This window comes from Leptodactylus fuscus, chromosome 3 (genome assembly GCF_031893055.1).
Source record: "Leptodactylus fuscus isolate aLepFus1 chromosome 3, aLepFus1.hap2, whole genome shotgun sequence".
NCBI classification, from domain to species: domain Eukaryota; kingdom Metazoa; phylum Chordata; class Amphibia; order Anura; family Leptodactylidae; genus Leptodactylus; species Leptodactylus fuscus.
The window spans coordinates 216,494,415-216,509,426 of NC_134267.1; the positions used below are offsets into that span (position 1 = coordinate 216,494,415).

Below are 15,012 nucleotides of genomic sequence, written 5' to 3' on the forward strand. Positions count from 1 at the left end.
ACGTGCGACCAAAATCCAAGACGTTTGGATTTTCTCTGTCTCACAAGGTTGCAAATTGTAACGTGAAACAGCGCCACAGCTGCCCCTAGGTTGTGCCTGGCATTGCAGCTTTACTTTACTGAATAGGTCTGGCGCCGTTTCTAGAAGGTGGCAATGTTTTTTTTTTTTTTATCCAGTAATTCTCCTTTGAAGGGGTTGTACAAACTTGTCACCTTTTCAGTGTCTCAGTGGTCATGTGAATGGACCAGTTTCCCTCCTATCCATTGGGCGGCAGTGCATGCAGCTGATCCATTCATCTCTAAGACACTACCAAAGACACAAGAGCACTTCCTTGGCCTTGGAAGTCCCATAAAAATGAAGTGTGCATGCTCAGAATGACGCTCAGGACGTACTCCCCGCGTCACTCTCGGTGCCAAAATCTGCCCCCCTTGTGAACGAGCCCTAGTGTCCTGAGAATAGGTAATGTGTTGGTACAAACTCTTAAAGGTAAACTTCTAGGACTGGAATGATTCCCTATTGGGTGGGGGGCTGTGAATGACCTTGAGAACCAATATTAAAAAGAAGCATAGGAAAACATGGTGGTCACATTGCAGTATTTCCCACAATTTCATAGAACCAGAGCATCACTTCAAGGGGCTATGCCATGAAAAATATTCATCCTCTAGTCATAAGATAGGGGGCAGGCGGGTGTCTGACAGCGGGGTTACCCACTGAGCCTGTGAATGGGGGGGGGGGTTTACCCCATCTGTGAGGGCAGCCACGACACTGCGCCACCAGGCGTGGAGCTACCTTCACAACCAGGGTAAAACACTTCCCGTTCAGGATCCGTGGGGGTCTCCAAAGTCAGCCCCCCACCGATCTGCTATTTATCCTCTAACATGGATATTTTTGGTGGCACAACCCCTGCCATGGTGCACAACAGATAACATGAGATGTATGCGGCAAGTCTGTACATGAACACGTCAGGACAAGGACCGAACATTACAAGATCAGTAATTCGGGGGACACATTCATGGGGGACGTCTCAGATTTGTGACCGCAGTAACAAGGCTAAATCTGCCGTCATTCTCTATACAAGTCATGCAACATGTTAGACATGCAGGTTAGTGAGGCGACATGCAAGGAGTCACTGCCAAGAAAGAAAACTCAGTTACTTCCCCCAAAAGAGACTGAGACAAGGAGGCGCAAACACTCCGGGCACAAATTTGACGTGAAATAATGAGAAATGGTTAACGTCATGCCTCCAAAATCCCCTCTCCTAACTTGTCTGCCTTACCTGTTACATTGTGCCTCTATTATTCTGCCTGGAAATACATGAATAAATTGACATCTGGGTGTTACCATTACTCCAGACAATACAGTGAAACCCTACATAGTCTCAGCACCCAATGGACAGGGTAACGCTATTGAAATCAATTAAGTGACCCGTTTTAACTAGTTTTTAAGATCTCTTGAAAGATCACAAACAGATTAGACGCAAGTGTGAACCCAGCCTAACACTATAGGCACACGGCGACTAGTAACAACCCGCTGCCAATTCATTAATACATTTCCAGGAGGTGTAACAGAGGCACACCGCTGTACAAAATGGCTATTTCATAGAAAATGCAAGTATTTACTAAGCAGACATGTCAGAGAGCTAAGGATATAGCATACCGTATTGGCAATTTTGGCACGACATAAACCATTTTGATATTCTCATACCTCCAGAATGTTTGCCTTCAAAGTTAGTGAAATCGAGAAAATTGTTAACAGACCAAAACAGGCAAGAAGAAAGGCGCATGCAAAAAAGAGATTTGCAACAACTTAGCATCTCGGCACATACGGTGCAGTGTAAATGGCCGAATAGCGTCAATCTGATGGCTAACAGCTATTCCTTTCACTTGGGCCCCCACCGTGCACACCCTACAGTATGTTCTCCATTGGAATTAGAGAGCAGAGTCCCAGTAACATTGTGGCAGTAGCGCACAACCGTAACCTATCCCTATGGCGGAAATCACTCCAATAATTCTTTTGATGGCTGCAAGTTGACTACAACCTTTCCAGCGACTCGTCCTGGCTGTAAGCTAAGGCCACACATCATGTGATGCTATTCCCTGGCCACTGGCTCCAGCGTTCAGCCTTTGTATTGCTGTGGACGAGCACGTAGCAATAATGGACATGACGTGTGCTTAAGACCCATAAGACAGTGGATATTGATGTCCTTACTAAAGGAGAGGTCATTAGTTCTGATTGGTGGTGGGGGTCAAACATTCGGATTCTGCACCGATCAGCAGTTTTGGCAACCAGAAACCATATACAGAGTATAAGGCCCAAAGCGGTTTTGCTGCTACTCAACAGTAGACTACAGTATACGGACTGGAAGCTGTATACAGAGCTCTGTACATTACAGTGGTGGCGCTTACAACTGCTGCCTCACGCCATTAACTTCTGGCTGAATACCTTGTATACCACTTCCTGATCAGAGTGTGGGCCAAGGCGTTGGACTCGACCGATCTGATACTAATGACCTATCCTGTTTATAAGTCATCAGTACCCATTTTGCTCGGATCTCTGACAACTAGGGTTTAGCCGATCTTGAGATTTCAAGATCGATTTTAACATCCGATTTCCGATCATTTTCCAGCCGATCTTGATCGTGAAATTTGCTCGATCGCCGATCGGAATCCGATCTCGATCCTCAACCCTAGTCAATGCTTCTCTATGGGAAAAGTCACTTTTAGGGTTGAGCCGATCTTGAGATAACCTCTGATCTCGATCCCGCTGGAAAAGATAGGGTTGGAATTCCGATCGCAATCATGAAATTTACTCGATCGCCAATTCGAATCTCATCTTTTCCGATCCCTCAACCCTACTGACAACCCCTTTCAAGTCCTCAGGTACATGCGGTTTTATATAGTGCTAGAAAGCAGATAGTACGCTAAATTCAGCACACTGTCGGCTTTCCCGTTATGTGCCCCGGGGCAAGGGATATCAGTGCCGTTACCGATCTCTGCCCACTGTCAGCAGGGCGTTCCTGACAGTCTAGCTGGACTGTGAGAAACACCTCTCCAATTGTACTTGCCTATAGACTAGTACTGAGATTTGGACGGGGAAAAGACGAGTGCTGTCAGGGGGCGCATTCCTCACAGCCCAGCTAAGGTATGTTCACACAGCAGAAATTTTCCACCGCCGGCATTTTCGCTGCAGTCGAGCCGTGACGCCAATGAAGTGCATCAGCATTCCGTTGCGGCATCCCACTCCTGATTAGCCCTGGATGAATGGGCCTAATGATAAGGGAGTCTCGAGTCGTGGACCTTGCGGGCGGGATCTGTGGCAAGATTGAGCAGAACACTTCTTTTATTTTCCACATCCTGTTGCGATCTCTGCCTTCCATTGAAAACAATGGCAGATTCTAGGAAGAATCTGCTCCAGATTCAGGGGCAAAATCCACCCCTAAATCCATGGCAAATTCCTCTGTGTGAACACAGCCCTAGATTGTCAGGAACGCCCTTCTGACAGTGGGTAGAGATCAGTAATGGCACCGATATACGGTAAAGCTGAAAGCGCGCTGAATTCAGAGCAATGTCAGCTTTCTAGCGGTATATAAAACCGCATGCGCCTGAGGACATGGAAGGTCCTTTTTAAGTCTCCTCCACTACATTGCTGCTGTACATCACAGTGGCTTAGTCACTGACTATTTCACAGCAATGTACCCTGCTACGAATCGGACATGTGCCCCTGACCTTATCATGAATTGCAATCTTAGGTCAGCCAAAAACAGATGTCCAACCTGATCATGGAGATACCCCATCTCCCACACCACCCCGATCAGGATCTACAGGATGGTACAAACGTACCAACACGCTCTTGTGACACCTAAGTTGTTAGCAAATCTTCAGAAAGCATGCATAGGTCGACATGCGACAGGGTTAGTAAGAAATCGTCACCGCCAAAGCAAGAGATGTGCTCACTTTCAAAGTCAAGGAAAAAGTTTGGTCCCTGCTCAAGCTCTGTGCATGTAAGAACTTTTAAAAGATTTCCCATTTGGCTCCTGAAAAAGGAAGAAAAAAAAAAAGAGAAAAAAAAGGAAAGAGGTGCTAAGTGGTGAGATATGAAGTAACATGCAAGCAGACTGCGGTCTCCGGTGCGGAGATGGTGGGTCACGCCCTGCCTCCTCACCCCATAGGGGGTCACCTAGTGTCTTCTCGCACCTTCACCAGAAAACTTACTTTCAAAATCCAGGAAAAAATGTGGATAATTTTCTATTTCCCTGGTTAGCACTTTAAGAAGATTACCCATCCCAGCAAACCTGGTGGACATAATACAGAACAGTACACAATGGTCAATGCAAGGGTTAACGGCAAGGAGCAAAACATATACACAGATTGAAAGGGGACCTGACACCGGTCCTAAGACAACAATTCTTGGGCATCTTTTCTTACAGTTCTGCCTTGTGCTGTTCCTCTGTTGCTCCTCTTAGCAGTAGCTGAATACATAAGGCAATACCATTTGCCTTGTAGAAGGGGGTGCGTCCACTGAGTGACACTTATTGGGACACACACCCCAATTGGTAAAACCCAAGTCCATTTAGCTATACATTACTGGGAGGAATAACAGAGGAACTGCATTTAAAAAAAAAAAAAAGTTATAAGAAAAGATGATCCTAAAATGATTACATGAGGAATACAAGTTTTACTAAAGCAGGCGTGGGGTCTGTCACCAGGTCTGAGCCCAATGATATACATCATCTGATCGGCGCCGAGCATTTTGGGGTTTTGTTTATCCAAATCTGTTCAGCCATTCCAAAGATATAAGCCCTTTAAGTGTTGATGCACTTTAGGGTCCAATAGCCAAGTGGGCGTTAACACTACCTGACAAAGCACAGAGACTCTGCCCCCCTCGTCCTTCCTAAAGAAACCACCCACTTGGCTAGTAGGCCCCAAAATACATCAAATCTAACAGGGCTTATATCTTTGGAATTGCTGAACAGATTTGGACCAAAATCAAAATGCTCAGGGCGACAATGCTGATCAGATGATGAATATCATTGGGCTTTTCAGACAGGTCCTCTTTAAAGGGTTGTCTTGAAGACATTGGTGGCATTTCATACCACAGAGTAGATTGTTGTGATGTCTAATGTGCGACAGAACAAAGCAGTAGTTGAGATACCAACGGTTCCGTCTCCTGAGGCCTCGATCCCAGAGACCTTGTGATTAGTGAAGGTCTGGACCCATGCAACAATACCCTATACTACAATACTTTAACAATCACAAGGCTCAAGTCACCATTCTTCAATCCGCCTTAAACAACTGGAATAAAAAGTCATTGAAACGTTAGATGTATCACAATGAAAACTACAGCTTGAGTATGAGCTGGTGCCATTGGAAAATACACCTTGTCCTACATATAACAAACCCTCAGAAAGCTATGTTGATAAAATTATTTATTTATTTTTTAAGATTTGGCTTCTTGAAGAGGGGAAGAAATTGAAAAAAAAATCAAAGTGTCCTCAAGGAGTTAAAGGGGGTTTCTCCAGTCCCAAACGTATTTTTCAAACTGATGACCTATTTCCTATATTCAGTAAGGCTATATTCACAACCGCACAGGGCTATCTGTTGTCCAAAACAGCAGTTACACGAGGACCCCACTGGCTATAATGGTGTCCGCCATTTTTATACTGAAAGCGCAATCTGTGAAGGATTTTTTTTCCTTTACCAATTTCTGGTGTATTATGCAGTGGAGTCTCCAAGTTTGCCTAAGTGTTTAGGTGCAACACTCGGATCCTGCACAGCTCAGCTGTTTTGGTAGTGGAGTGCATGTAGCACATGTTCTATTCAAGGGTTAAGGGGGTATTGTCACTCCCTGGGGAGAGACCGCCATATAGGTGTGTGGAGACTTATTAAGCCTTTAGCACTCCACTTTGCAAGGGACCATGGGAAAAATATGCAAATCTGTCTTCCATGATGTAATTAGGAAGTCAGCTGCTGCCTCAGTGTTGCAAACCAATAGAGGGCGCTCACTGGAATGTGCAAGCCTGTCTTCCCTGATGTAATTAGGAAGAAAGGATCTTAGTGAAATAACCCAATAAAGGTTGCTCCCTTTAGCATCATGCTCAACCTTCCAAGAGGCCTTTGTTTTGCAATGATGCTGGGATTATTACCTTGCGAAGTGGAGTGCTAAAGGCTTAATAAGTCTCCACACACCTATATGGTGGTCTCTCCCCAAGGAGTGACAATATCCCCTTAACCCTGTCTAAGCCTCTCACCTCTACCAGGTTATAGTCTTCTCTACATCGGGCTGACGAGATGCAAGTACATCGAAACGGCCGTCCTCGGTTGAGAGACTATACCTGGTAATAATCCCAGCATCATTGCAAAATAAAGCCCTCTTGGAAGGTCGAGCATGATGCTAAAGGGAGCAAACCTTTATTGGGTTATTTCACTGAAATTCTGTCTTCCTAATTACATCAGGGAAGACAGGCTTGCACATTCCAGTGAGCGCCCTCTATTGGTTTGCAACACTGAGGCAGCAGCTGACTTCCTAATTACATCATGGAAGACAGATTTGCATATTTTTCTCATGTTCTATTCAAGCAATAGGAATGGCACTGCAGTTCCCTGAAACCATGGGGCTTCTGTCCCGCTTCTATTCATTCAATAGGAGCAGTTTTTCACGCAATCCCTCTCCAATAGCAGCCTCCATGTATCAGAAGCAAGGATCCAGGTGTGTTGGACCCCCAAAGATCACATAATAATGACCATTTGGGGACCCCCCCCCCCCCCCCCTCAAAAAAATTAATGCAAAAATCCCCTCTCTATAAGAATCAGAACACACGACTAGAGATGAGCGAACACTATTCGGAACAGCCGTTCCGAATAGCACGCTCCCATAGAAATGAATGGAAGCTGTCCGCACGCAGACTTTGCCGGCGGCCGGTTGCTTAATCCCCCCGCGTGCCGGCTACGTCCATTCATTTCTATGGGAGCGTGCTATTCGAAACGGCTGTTCCGAATAGTGTTCGCTCATCTCTACACACGACTATTCCAAGCGCCCTCCAGTTGACCACCTATGGCTATAACAAGCCACAGCTCTCCTGCCAGGGCCAAGAGATTAAGGCGATAACCCGGATACTTCCAGCCTTTCCGAAAAAAAATAAACCACCAAACTTCCAGCGATGAAAAGGCAGCAGATCATGCAGGTTAGATTTTGTTTATTTTCCCCGTACGCTGCGGTCACACGAACGTCTCTCCGGCCCGAACAACCATAAAAAGAAAAGGCCGTCGCTTGTCTACCGAAGGCAACCTTGTTTTTATTTTCAGTTAATAAAGCCTCACAATGTGTAACAGGATCTGGATGGGGACAGCGGTGGGTAGGACTTGTTTACTTTCTCAGCAGTGGCAGGATCTCCCGGGGGCTCGCTGCTGATGTGATTAGGCGCAGTCATGTGAATTAAGGCCGCACGTTTGTTTAGTAAATCGCCGGGCCCTTGTAAATGTAATAAACGCGGCCACATTACGGCGCAGACAGGAGCTGGAGACTGTGGCTTCCAGGCGTGACCGGGAGCAAGGACTCCCAGTCAATAAGCTTTTTCTACCTGGCATGTCAGACTTCATGAAAGATAATGTGCCCGTGGGTACGAGGCCTGGACTGTGACCTGAACCTAGGCAGACTGATCCAAAAACATTGCTTTATTTCTTGTCAATGGATGTATTTAGAAGCAGGAAGGAGGTGACCCCTGTGTACATGGCTCTGTACATGTATACTGTCACACACGGACATCTGAGCCTTGTTTATAAAGCCAAGGTGAACAGAAGAGGGAAATTAACTTTCACCCCAATCCCCTACATTTAAAGGGATAGTCCATGAATCATATTCAAATCATTTTTTCTCCCTAACACGTCGGAATAGCCTTACGAAAGGCTATTCCTCTCCTACCTTTAGATGTCTTCTCCAGGCCACTGTTCGGTATATAATCCGGTTTTCGTCACTATGCAAATGAGTTCTCTTGCAGCACTGAGGGCGTCCCCAAAGCTGCGAGAGAACTCTCCAGCGCCGCCTCCATTTTCTTCAGAAACGGCCTCTACCTGTGTCTTCTTCCGGTGGTGGCTTCAAACTACAAGCTCTTGGACCTAGAGCAAAGTCGACTGCGCATGCTTGCCGGCCACAAGAAAATGGCCGCTTTCACAGTATTGTAAGCGGCTATGCGCATTCTGCTTTGCCCTAGGTCTAGAAGCCGGAAGAAGACCCGTTCCTGAAGAAGATGGAGGCAGTGCTGGAGGGTTCTCTTGCAGCATTGGGGACGCCCCCAGAGCTGTTTGAGCGCTGGGACCTGCCCCCAGTGCTGCGAGAGAACTCATTTGCATACAGATAAAAAACAGGATTTCTACCGAATAGCGGCGCAGAGAAGACATCTAAAGGTAGGAGACGAATAGCCTATCTGAAGGCTATTCCTACAGGTTAGGGACAAAAATTTTTTACTTTTAATGATAGTATCCCTTTAAGTCTATAATACTGGGCAACATGTAAAACTCTTCAGAATTTGGAGCGGATATCTCCCAAGACTGGCATGGTGACTATATACAGGGAGTGCGGTTTACACCAGACACTGTATAGTATCATGTAAAAAAAAAAAAAAAAAAAAAAAAAAAAAAAAAAAAGAAAAAAAAAAAGAGCTCAACGGATTGGCTAAGGATGTGTCACAAACTTGATGACTGTTTCCATGTCCAATCAGTGACGCTCTGGAGAATAATATAAAATAAATTAAGAAAATACACAACTTTTCTTGTAGCTTGTATGGGGTTGAGCCCATGAACATTGATTGATCGGTAGGGGGGCTCAAGCAGTATATAGTATATAGTGCACGTGTAACTAAAGTACTGATAGACCGGGCCAGGCACTGTACTTGTCTCTATCAGTTCCATAAGCAGTGAATGGAGACTTGTTGATATGGAGGTATAGCCTAACACCACAGCAGTACACTGACTGACAACCAGACTGTCAGGATAAAGATTAAAAACAAAACAAACAAACAAAAAAAAAACCTTCGTGACATTATGTTTGTGGCATTATGTGGATGATACAGTTGGCAAAAATAATGGATTTATTAAAGGAGTTTTCCGTCAGGATGGCCATTCCTAGGTAACACCCAGAACCCTCACCGATCAGCTATCTGAAGAGGCTGCTGCTGTCACATTATACTCCAGCGATTCAGTCCCATTCAAGTGAATGAGACTGAGCTGCAATACTTGGCACAACCACAAAAACATGAATGGCGCTGTGACTGAAAGCGGCTGCCGTGTTCATCGAAATGCTGTGGCCTCTCCAACCAGCTGATCGGTGCGGGCCCTGGATGTCAGACCTCCATCGATCACATAACGATAGGTCAATATGCAAATCTTGGAAAACCCCTTTAAATAATAATTAAAAAAAAAACAAAAACACAACAACAACTTGTAATACAAGTTGTTCCCATCCAACATGGCGGACTATTTCTGAACAAGTCTTTATCATCCAAGAGCCAACTGTAATGGGCTTAGATAGGACGGTATGTGAACTGCTTTGTTATAGCCACAACCAGAGAGGAGCGCAGTACAAAGCCATGGATGAAGCCAGGCATTGTCCCGGGAAGCCAGCAAAGCGAAACACACAGATATTATATACTAGCTGGTACCCGCGACTTAGTCTGCGGTGATTGTAGCAGTGGGTATATACAGGCGCGGGTAAAGTTTTCGTACTGTGTATATGGTATGGGATATGAAATGTAACTTTGTATCTTGTGTTTGCTGTAATTCAGAGAATACGTGAGACTTTTGTGTTGAAGCTAATTTGTATTTGAGCTGCTATATATACGGTGTTGTGAGAAACTTTACATAGTGACTTTGGGACAGAGGGATTTGAAGTTAACCCTTTCCCGCCAATGGCATTTTTTGATTTTCGTTTTTGACTCCCCTCCTTCTAAACCCCATAACGTTTTTATTTCTCCGCACCCAGAGTCATATGAGGTCTTAATTTTCCTGGGACAAATTTTTCTTCATGATGCCACCATTATTTATTCTATATAATGTACTGGGAAGCAGGGAAAAAATTCAGAATGGGGTGGATTTGAAGAAAAAATGCATTTCTGCGACTTTCTTACGGGCTTTGGTTTTACGGCGTTCACTGTGCAACCAAAATGACATTTCCCCTGTATTCTGTGTTTCGTTACGATTCCGGGGATACCAAATTTATATGGTTTTATTTACATTTTGACCCCTTAAAAAAAATCCAAAACTGTTAAAAAATTATTTTTTGAAAAGTTGCCATATTCCGACAGCCGTAACTTTTTTATACATCCGTGTACGGGGATGTATAGGGCGTCTTTTTTTGCGGGGTCGGGTGTACTTTGTAGTTCTACCATTTTCGGGAAATGTTATTGCTTTGACCACTTTTTATTCAAATTTTTATCTGAATCGAAACAGTGAAAAAATGGCGGTTTGGCACTTTTGACCATTTTTCCCGCTATGGCGTTTACCGAACAGGAAAAATATTTGTATAGCTTTGTAGAGCGGGCGATTTCGGACGCGGGGATACCTAACATGCATGTGTTTCACAGTTTGTAACTACTTTTATATGTGTTCTAGGGAAAGGGGGGTGATTTGAATTTTTAATCCTTTTTATTTATTTTTTTTATATTTTTTTTTACTTTTTTTAAACTTTTTTTTTGCATTTATTAGACCGCCTAGGGGTATTGACATGGGTGGGCGGTGTTGCGGATTGTCAGAGCGGTGGGGGTCGGCAAACATGGCTGCTCCGGAGCGTTAAAGAGCGCCTCCAGGAGTATCATTAAGGTGAGGGGCAAAGTGGTAAAGTATATGTATATGAGATTGTGTGGGGTTAGGGGCGAGGCTGCAGAGGGCAATATGAATTTTGTGGCTTGCTATGGTCCAAAGTGTGTGAGATTGCAGAGATGGTGGTGTGAGTTTGGGTTTTGTGGGGGTCCTGGCACAAACGTATGTGCGCTATTGTGACGAAAAGTAGCCTATTGCGCAATCGGGTGTATTAACTATGTTTGTGGAAAATTTCAGCCAAATCGGTGGAGCGGTTTTTCCGTGATTGAGGAACAAACATCCGAACATCCAAAACTCACAAACCCAAAAACTTATTAATAGGATACACACACACACCGGTATATATATATATATATATATATATATATATATATATATATATATATATAAAAGCAGACATTGTGCAGCTGTTTTGACAACCCTGCAATGTTACTCTGTGGATTTCCTGAGAAGGAGACGCATACAACTCACAGACTACCCCATAGACATTTACACGGGAGGCGAGAGGGTCATGTGTTATCATCTGCTGCCCCCTGCTGTTTGCTGGAGGAAAATGCAAAAACAAAAAATCAGAAATTAAAAGTCTATTGTATTGTATCTGGTCCCAAGTAGAGATGAGCGAGTAGTGAAATATTCAAGATTCAATATATATCGAATCTATGGGGAAAAAATGCTCATTTCAAGAGAAACCACTATTTGACTAAAGAAGAGTCACTAAGTCCACAAGTAGCAGGAGGAGAGTGTTTAGGAGGAGCGCTGTGCAGTTAAAGCGCATGGCTACCATTATAGTCTATGGGGTCTGTGCGCCTTAACTGTCCAGCGCTTGCAGTTGTGCTCATATTCCGCTTGGGGGGAGGTGTCCTTCCAGACGGGAAGCAAACGATAATTTTAACCGGCCCTTACTTGTCCTGCAGAACCAGCATTGATTGACCGAATGTTAAACACTGTATAGCGTTCAGCAAATCAAAGCTGGTTCTGCAGCAGGCTAGTCCTTGCTAGTCAGGAGAGCTGGCAGCTTTCGGTTATGCGGAGCTGACTTTTTCTCATAGGAATGTATTGACCAGCGTTGATTGGCCAGTGTACAGCATTCGGCCAATCAACGCTGGTTCTGCTGGAGGCTCGTCTGTGAGGAGGCGGAGTCTAAGATTTGTCCACAATGGAGACTGCTGTGGTCCGATCTTTGACTCCGCCTCCTCTCAGACGAGCCTCCAGCAGAACCAGCGTTGATTGGCTGAATACTGTACACTGAATAGAAGCGAATCTTTACTGCGAATAGCGATAGTATTCAAACGAGCACGAGTATTTTGAATACCGTAGTATTTGTTCGAATACCTACTCGCTCATCTCTAGTCCCAAGTATTGACACTTAAAGGGGTTTCCTAAGGTTCAAGTTAATGTCCTGTTTGTTTTTTAAAAAACAAAAGAAGTTTTCATGCCAAATGCATTTTTTAAATTGCACTATCTTCCAAAATAAACACCAATTTGGCCGCTACTCCCATGTGGACTCCCGGGAAAAGATCCCCGGTATTGAAATCTATGGGACAGTCCTGCAAAACCTACACTGGCCATTGCACAACGCATAGCGCAGCACTGTCTGGACCATCTGCAGGGGGTCAGACATATCAATGGCTTACCCAATAACTCTAACCCACTCTATTCTAGCAGCTACCATGTATATTCAGGTGCTATTTTATAAGATGTCCACTAGGTGGAGCATATTGCTTACAAATCTGCATGACAGGACAGCACCGACTAACAAAATTGAGATGGATCCAGTTTATTTCCTCGTCACAGGCCGGCAATGGAAAATATCACTGGTCAGATGGTCAGACGGATGTCCTAATAAAAATGCTGTCTCTAATCAGGTTATAAGCTCCCCCCTCATCCTATTTGCAGACTGTACCTGGAATTGTAGCTAAAGTCCATTTCACTACAACTGTAATACCAGACACAACCTGTGGATAATAGTGGCGCTGTTTCGGAGAGGGGCATTCCCCTGCCTTCTAATCTCTCTGTATATAGGTTTGTCTTACAGCGCTGGAGGGTCAAGGGTTTTCACCCCAACCAAAAAGCCACCACAATGTGCATGGAGTATACAGGTAATGTATTATGTAGGAGCTCAGGTCTTCACTAGACTCTATAATGTGCCGGCCACTTTAAGCCTTCCTCGGGGCGGTCATCCGGTTGCGCAGAAATCTATTTTACGTCCACAATAAAAGGTCAACTCTAAATCTAGAAGGCGATCAATACACTGTAATGAGGTTTGCTGCAGAGGAGCGGTGACTGGACGGCCGCTGCAGAGTCAATCTCTGCATTACCCGGGGGGATTTTTTTTTTTTTACAGTCCTCCCCCAGGAAAAATAAAATGTGTTGTCTTATATCCATGACACAAACACTATATTTAAGAGTCAGAGCAGAGATGATGTCTTGATGACACTGACAAGAAGTGACTAGGCGGCATGTAATACTACAATTCTCCTGTAGGGGGAGAGTATCAGGCATGTATCTGAATATACAGAGCCATACATAGGGACACTGCATATTGGGCATAGTATAACAGGTACAAGAACCATTTGTTCACAGTGGAGGTCTTATGTTTAGGGTCCTCATCTCCTGGCCAGAATGGAGAGCAATTTATATCATACAGCTCTATCATATCACCCTATACATCACAGAGCTCAGCTTCTCTCCTCTGTCATATATCCCTATATATCACAGAGCTCAGCTTCTCTCCTCTATCATATAACCCTATATATCAGAGCTCAGCTTCTCTCCTCTATCATATAACCCTATATACCAGAGCTCAGCTTCTCTCCTCTATCATATAACCCTATATATCACAGAGCTCAGCTTCTCTCCTCTATCATATAATCCTATATATCACAGAGCTCAGCTTCTCTCCTCTATCATATAACCCTATATATCACAGAGCTCAGCTTCTCTCCTCTATTATATATCCCTATATATCACAGAGCTCAGCTTCTCTCCTCTATCATATAACCCTATATATCAGAGCTCAGCTTCTCTCCTCTATCATATAACCCTATATATCAGAGCTCAGCTTCTCTCCTCTATCATATAATCCCATATATCACAGAGCTCAGCTTCTCTCCTCTATCATATAACCCTATATATCAGAGCTCAGCTTCTCTCCTCTATTATATATCCCTATATATCTCAGAGCTCAGCTTCTCTCCTCTATCATATAACCCTATATATCACAGAGCTCAGCTTCTCTCCTCTATCATATAACCCTATATATCAGAGCTCAGCTTCTCTCCTCTATTATATATCCCTATATAACACAGAGCTCAGCTTCTCTCCTCTATTATATATTCTCATATATCACAGAGCTCAGCTTCTCTCCTCTATCATATAATCCTATATATCACAGAGCTCAGCTTCTCTCCTCTATCATATAACCCTATATATCAGAGCTCAGCTTCTCTCCTCTATCATATAACCTATATATCACAGAGCTCAGCTTCTCTCCTCTATCATATAACCCTATATATCAGAGCTCAGCTTCTCTCTATCATATAACCTATATATCACAGAGCTCAGCTTCTCTCCTCTATCATATAACCCTATATATCAGAGCTCAGCTTCTCTCCTCTATCATATAATCCCATATATCACAGAGCTCAGCTTCTCTCCTCTATTATATAACCCTATATATCAGAGCTCAGCTTCTCTCCTCTATCATATAACCTATATATCACAGAGCTCAGCTTCTCTCCTCTATCATATAACCCTATATATCAGAGCTCAGCTTCTCTCCTCTATCATATAATCCCATATATCACAGAGCTCAGCTTCTCTCCTCTATCATATAACCCTATATCAGAGCTCAGCTTCTCTCCTCTATCATATATCCCTATATATCACAGAGCTCAGCTTCTCTCCTCTATCATATATCCCTATATATCACAGAGCTCAGCTTCTCTCCTCTATCATATAACCTATATATCACAGAGCTCAGCTTCTCTCCTCTATCATATAATCCTATATATCACAGAGCTCAGCTTCTCTCCTCTATCATATAATCCTATATATCACAGAGCTCAGCTGCTCTCCTATATAACCCTATATATCACAGAGCTCAGCGTCTCTCCTATATAACCCTATATACAGTCCTATGAAAAAGTTTGGGCACCCCTATTAATCTTAATCATTTTTAGTTCTAAATATTTTGGTATTTGCA

At 43.9% G+C, this 15,012-nt stretch overlaps 1 protein-coding gene across 2 annotated transcripts in view; it reads right to left on the reverse strand.

Moving 5' to 3' along the window:
- The window catches only part of CYRIA (CYFIP related Rac1 interactor A), a 67,648-nt gene that overhangs the window by 18,921 nt on the left and 33,715 nt on the right, over positions 1-15,012 (reverse strand). Inside the window, exon 3 of one of the 2 annotated variants that reach the window (XM_075269172.1) lies at positions 3,954-4,033. In XM_075269172.1, the coding sequence (XP_075125273.1) occupies positions 3,954-4,026 (73 nt within the window). In that variant the 5' untranslated portion in view covers positions 4,027-4,033. Of the gene's footprint in view, positions 1-3,953; positions 4,034-4,211; positions 4,292-15,012 lie in introns of both variants that reach the window. The other variant, XM_075269173.1, reaches the window with a different exon arrangement.